At 50.3% G+C, this 6,000-nt stretch overlaps 1 protein-coding gene across 1 annotated transcript in view; it reads right to left on the bottom strand.

Moving 5' to 3' along the window:
- Window positions 1–1,616: 1,616 nt before the first annotated feature.
- Window positions 1,617–6,000, bottom strand: part of LOC109371986 (phenylalanine--tRNA ligase, mitochondrial-like) — a 177,107-nt gene continuing 172,723 nt past the window's right edge. Inside the window, exon 3 of the mRNA XM_019624778.1 lies at window positions 1,617–1,881. Coding sequence (XP_019480323.1) covers window positions 1,743–1,881 — 139 coding nt within the window. The 3' untranslated portion in view covers window positions 1,617–1,742. The remainder of the gene's footprint in view (window positions 1,882–6,000) is intronic.

Raw genomic sequence — 6,000 nt, 5'->3', positions numbered from 1 at the left:
TTTTTCCATATTGATTGTCCTGTGGGAACCACATGAAAAAGTCTGGATGTTCCTTGGGCTCCCTGGGAGGGCAGGCCCACTTTTGGTATGCGTGCCAGCCAGAGTGGACCAGGGCTGGGGGCGTCTGGACAGACCCCTGCCACTGGAGTTCTCACGGAAACAGAACAAAGGCCCAGGAGCAGGAGGGAGCCACAGACCCTAGAACCACCCGACGTCCTTTGCAGTAGAGGCTCCTACTGGAGGCGGCGGCTTGAGTGTGAGGTCTGCCACCTCCTGGTGACACTCCTGGTCAAGTCCCACGACTTCTTCAGGCTCAGCCGCCTCATTTGTAAAGTTCAGAGAGCAGTGGGTTATGCCTCACGAAGTGCTGAGAGGAATGCCCAAGAAAGCCCTCTGCGGACCCTCCGGAATGCCAGCCCTGCCCTGGGCCCTAGTATATGTGGCTTGGCATAAGCAGAGTGTTTGACAAACGTGCTCAGGCTGTCGCCCGTGTTGTGGTGCCGGGAATTTCTGGGCGCTACCCACTTAGCTTGTTTTGTTAAGAGAATATTAATGGAAGCCTAAGTGGTCTTGGGGATAAAGGGATCTCTAGAAACGCAGCCCAAGGCTGGATCAGAAATGTCTGCTATAATAGGAAATGCTGCTGAAGAAGAAATTACCACTCACATTATGTGTTCCCACTCAGATCTACCCACTTGAGGAATTACGTGCAGGGGGCCTCAAACCCTGACAGCAGTTTGGATCCTGCCTTGGGTGTGGAAAGTGGGGTACGACTTCCTTAATTCCCTTGAAAATCCAAGAGCAAAGCCCAAATGAAGAAGATTAAATGACATTCAAGCCCATTTCTTCCCTTCGGAAGCAGCTGCCCACCCCCCTCGCCGCTGGCTGATAATGGCCACCCCTCATCAAATATTTATCCCAGCACTGGAGTGCTCCATCAGCCTCCAGCAGCACGCCAGGGATGGGATCTGATTATGAACACTGGTCAGGAGCGAAGCAGGCAGGCTACAAAGTGCTGGGCTGGAAGGCGGAACATCAAAGCCCCATATTCTTCCTTAAAGGTCGCCTCTGGAAGCGAAGGCTTCCTGTTAGGAAATGTTCAAGGACCTGGCCCCTCTATGTGCCTCTAGCCCCTGGGGCAGCTCTCTCTCCTTTCTTTCCTCTCCAGCGGGGCAGAAGGCAGCTAAGCTCAAGGCCTGGGGCCAGGGGCCTGACTCCAAGCCCTGGGTTTATGAAAAGCAAATAATATCTCACCTGCTCAGAGATGCCACGCCTTCCTTCCCTTTTGAGGGGAGCCCTGGCATTTCATGGGTGCCCTGTTTGAAGCCTGCCCTTTGCAAAACAGAAAAAGAAGAGAAGGGAGAAAGGAACAGAAGCTGATTCGAAAAGACTTCCCGTATCTGGAGTTTCCGATGTCCCTTTGTGTGGATTCACTGATTACAAGGGTGGAAGAGCCTGTCAGGGGAGGGTCATGGCTGGTATTTACACTTTAATGGAGCCCAGGGACCAATTAACCACACAGGGTCCACAGGCCAAGCATTTCTAAAAGAAAAGGAGGGAACTCTCATATGATTGCTCTTTCCCCCTTCCCCAAATAAAAGACGAATGCTATGTCAACCATTTCTCAAAGGCGATCCTTTATTTTCTGAAAGTCCTAAAACTGACTGATGTCCCAGTCTACTAACAATATCTTTTTTTTCTCAGCAAATCCAGAAGACCTGAGGGCAGAGGCCCAGGTGACATCAAAACCGGCCCTCCACGGCCAGCAGCCGCACCGCAGCCTCCTGCACAGCCTGGTGGACACGCCTCACCTCGCTCTGCGACAGGGTCCGCTCCATGTGGCGGTAGGTGATGCGGTAGCAGTGGCTGGTCTTGTGTGTCCTAGAGAACGAAAGAGAACAGCACGTGAGTGAGGGCCACGTACGCCTGCTGCCTGCAGAAGCACCCGCGGCTCAGAGCACGGGCTGACAGACCCATGACTCCCACTAACAGCCGGCATCTTTTATAGACTTCGGGGGGAGGTGGGGGTAGGGGGTCCTTGGCTTGAATAACAGAGACTGATGGCTCCACTGGAACAGATGCAGCCAAGTCCCCTGGGAAGGAAGCTTCTTAACAATGTGACTTCCTGGGCCAAGCCCTGGAGATTGTGACTCAGCAGGTGGGAGGTGGGCCCTGGGCTTCTGGGCTTTTCCTAGGCCTGGGGGAGGCATTTAGACAATTATGCCATATAGGCCTTATATGCCATCTCTGTGCCATGGAGCCAATTGTTTTAATCCTCTGCTTTTACCAGGGGTGCTGACTTGGCTTTCATGGAACAGCCTGGTGATTCTGAACACGCGGACACGACAGCAGTGACACCTTCTGTGTGCACTGACAGTTGTTAAAGACAACCAGTAAGAAAGCCCTCAGCAGAAACAACTCAGGGCCACGAGCTGGCAGGCCCACTCTCACCAGCTGTGTGGCCGGGGGTCTGACGCTTCCCTCTCCTGGCGCTTTTCCGTCTCTTTTTCCGAGCCACACACATTCCTCTTTTCCAGCCTGCTGCCACAGAAGAGTCAGGCCATGTTCGTCCTCAGCAAACCAGCGGCTCTAGGCAGATGCCTCTGGATGACACCAGCCAGCTCTCAGCCTGACCAGGGACAGGCCACGTTCCCTCGGGCACAGGAGGCGGTGCTGGGCCCTCAGTAATGCCAGGCCCTGAACAAATGACCTTCTGGTGAGAGTGCTCCCCAGGCCACGCCCACGCCCCATGGACCACCCGCTGGTCCCCATTGTTGCCACCTGGGTCCAGTGCCCCCCACTTCCGGAGGACTCCTGATACTTCGTGGATTTGCTCTCAGTGAAGGGGTTTCTCTCTGCTCTTCCTTCTTTCCCACCCTCTGTTTCGGTCCCAGGCCCCTGGCTGAGTAGAATATACCTGATCAGTGAAGAGTCTGCCTCAGGTCGCAGCTCCCTCATCTCCTCCTTAACCTCCTGTCCCAGTGTTTCCTCCCTTCCCTGCTCCACCCCAGGTTGGTCACCTTCGTCCTGCTCTCTTCCTTGTTCCCGGCTAGAGCCCACCTACAGGAAGGATCAAGCCCTGAGACTTAAGACACTGGGCCTCACAGGGTTATTTACATTACAGCCTAGGATAGAGCCCTTGTTTGGATCAAGGCAGAGGAAGAAGGTACCGACCGCTGAGGCTGTGCAATAACCAAGCCTGGGCGAGGGAGGGAAAGCCTTTTCTTAGGGGATCATGATGTCACAGCACCTGCCCCACCTGCTCACCTGATATATCCACTGCCTGCTCTAGAGGAAGGAAGAAAATAAGCCTTCCTGCCTCCCTTTTTCTTTTTCAGTCCAGCCAGGCCACTGGCTGAACTCAGGGGACATGGCTGGGGCATCTTTGAAGCCCAAACTGCCTCTGGTGATGGTTCCACAACCTTGTGAATATTCCAGAAACCCTGAGGGCTGCCAGTGGAGCAGAGCAACCTTTTCTCCTTATTCCACGTGGTCCCACACGAGTGCCCCAGACACCACACACACCCAAGCCCTCCAGATACCAAAATGAGAGCAAGACGAGGAACTGGGCCCAGTGGGGGAAGCCGAGAGGCCCTTCGTGGGTGGGAGCTGAGGGGACAAGACATCCTGTTGCAGCCAAGTGCTGGCTTGACCCATCCAAAGGGGACTGTCTCCTCAACACATGACTGCATGACTGCATGTCCACGTGTGAAAGAATGGAGCTGGCCCTGGCCTCACACCATACACAAAATTAACTCAAAATAGGTCACACATCTACATGTAAAAGCTAAAACTGTAACATAATAGAAGAAAACATAAGAGCAAATCTTTATGGCCCTGAATTAGGCAAGGCCTCCTTAGATGTGACACCAAAAGCACAGGTTACAAAAGGGAAAAAAAAGATAAATTGGACTTCATCTAAATTAGAAACGCTTGTGCTTCACCGTCAAGAAAGTGAAAAGACCATCTACAGAATTGGAGAAAGTATTTGCAAATCATATCTCTGATAAGGGACGTGTATATAGCATATATAAACAACTCTTACAACTCAACAATAAAAAGACAACCCCATAAAAATGTGCAAAGGATTTAAACAGAATTCTTTAGAGAAGATATACAAGTGCATGTGTGTATGTGTGTGTGTGTGTGTGTGTGTGTGTGTGTGTGTGTGTGTGTGTATAAGCACATGAAAGGTGCTCAATATTATCAGCCATCAGGGAAAATGCAGTTCACAACCACTGTGGGGACCCAGCTGGGGCCCCCTAGTGTTGGAAGCCATTGACAGGCTTTGGAGGCCACTGGCCTGGCCCCTCCCCTCTGGGAGGGACAGAGGGGAAGACAGACAGGCTGGTGCAAGACTGCGTGTAAGTTTACTGTACGTGTAAGTTTCATGTAAGTTTCTCCCTAGAGCGCATATGTTGTTGGCCATATGCCACTACTGTTCATATAAACCCTGTGTGTATATAAACCCTGCTTCCCTTTTGATCGCTCTCCCTGGCCCCAGCCTCAGACAAATAAAGAGCTGTTGCTGCACTTATGGCACATCTGCCACGTGCTTTCTTTCGTTTGGGCATCTCACCACCAAAATGGTCCCTGGTTGACACACTTGGACCTGACAACCCCGATGAGAGGCTACTTCACACCCACTGAGATAGCATAATTTTTTTATAAAGGGAAAATAGCTAGTGTTGGAGAAGATGTGGAGAAATAAGAATGCTTATACATGGCTGGTGAGAATGTCAAATGATGCAGCCACTTTGGAAAACAGTTTGGCAGTTCCTGGAGAAATACTATTCGGCAGAATATTCAGTGATAATTCAGTAGATTCAACTGAAAATCAACCAGGTTTGCCTTTTCCAAACAACACTGGAGCGAGAGAGATAGGGGGGTGGGGGGGGGAGAAGGAGACTGACTTTCTTTTGTTTTCTAGAAACTTCCTTTTGGAGCTTTCAAATAGTAGGACACACTCCTGTCCTCCTTTTGCTGGTGCGAGAGCTGAAAGGAGTGGAGCTAGCAGCTGGTTGTGAGTGGAAGACCCAGGTTTCCTGGTTCTTGAACAGTGGTCTGCCCATGAAAAGCATGGGGTCACGGAGCTGAGGGATCGTGGCTTACCGCTGGATAGGTAAGAAGATGGATTCCTCAAAGGAAGGGATGCCCTCAATGCTCAACCCCAAGTGTCTGGGTTAGAGCTTTTTTGATTCTTGTATATCACCCAGTGCAGCCTCTTTTAGCCCAAAAACTTCTCAATCTTTCATAAGCCATGACCTCCATTGTCCTTTCATAACAGTGGCAGCAGCTAACATTTGTGTGCACTGTCCAAACCCTTTGTATACATTAACTCATTTGAGCTTCACAACCCCAGTGGATAGACAGCATTTTGTCCCTGCTAAACAGATGCGGAAACTGAGGCACAGAGCACACAAGTAAACTGCCTAAGCTCACACAGCTATTTAGCAGGGTTGGGTTTGAAATGAAGCAATCTGGTGGCAATATAAAATAGTGCAGCCACTGTAGGAAACAGTTTAGTGGTTCCTTAAAAACTTAAACAACATAAAATTACCATAAGACCTAGAAATTGTACTCCTAGGTATACACCCAAAGCATTGAAAGCAAGTGTTCAAACAAAAACTTGTACAAGGATTTTCATAGCAGCGTTATTCACAACAGCCCAAAGGTGGAAATGTCCAACCGTGGATGAATGGATAAACAAAATATGATATTTCCATACAATGGACCTACACAATGAAACATTCTTCAGTCATTAAAAGGAATGAAGGACTGATACCCGCTACAATGTGGATGAACCTCAAAAACATGCTGAGTGAGGGAAGCCCACACCACAGATCACATACTGTAGGATTCCACCTAGATGAAATGTCCAGAATAGGGAAATCCATAGAGGCAGAAAGGAGACTGGTGGTTGCCAGGGGTGGGGGGAAAAAGAGAATAGGCAGAAACTCCTTAATGAGCATGGGGTTTTCTTTGGGGATGATGAAAATG

Source organism: Hipposideros armiger, unplaced genomic scaffold (assembly GCF_001890085.2).
Source record: "Hipposideros armiger isolate ML-2016 unplaced genomic scaffold, ASM189008v1 scaffold_607, whole genome shotgun sequence".
In the NCBI taxonomy this organism is placed as follows: Eukaryota; Metazoa; Chordata; class Mammalia; order Chiroptera; family Hipposideridae; genus Hipposideros; species Hipposideros armiger.
The sequence above is the reverse complement of the archived record's forward strand: the minus strand, read 5'-3'. Positions and strand labels throughout refer to the sequence as shown.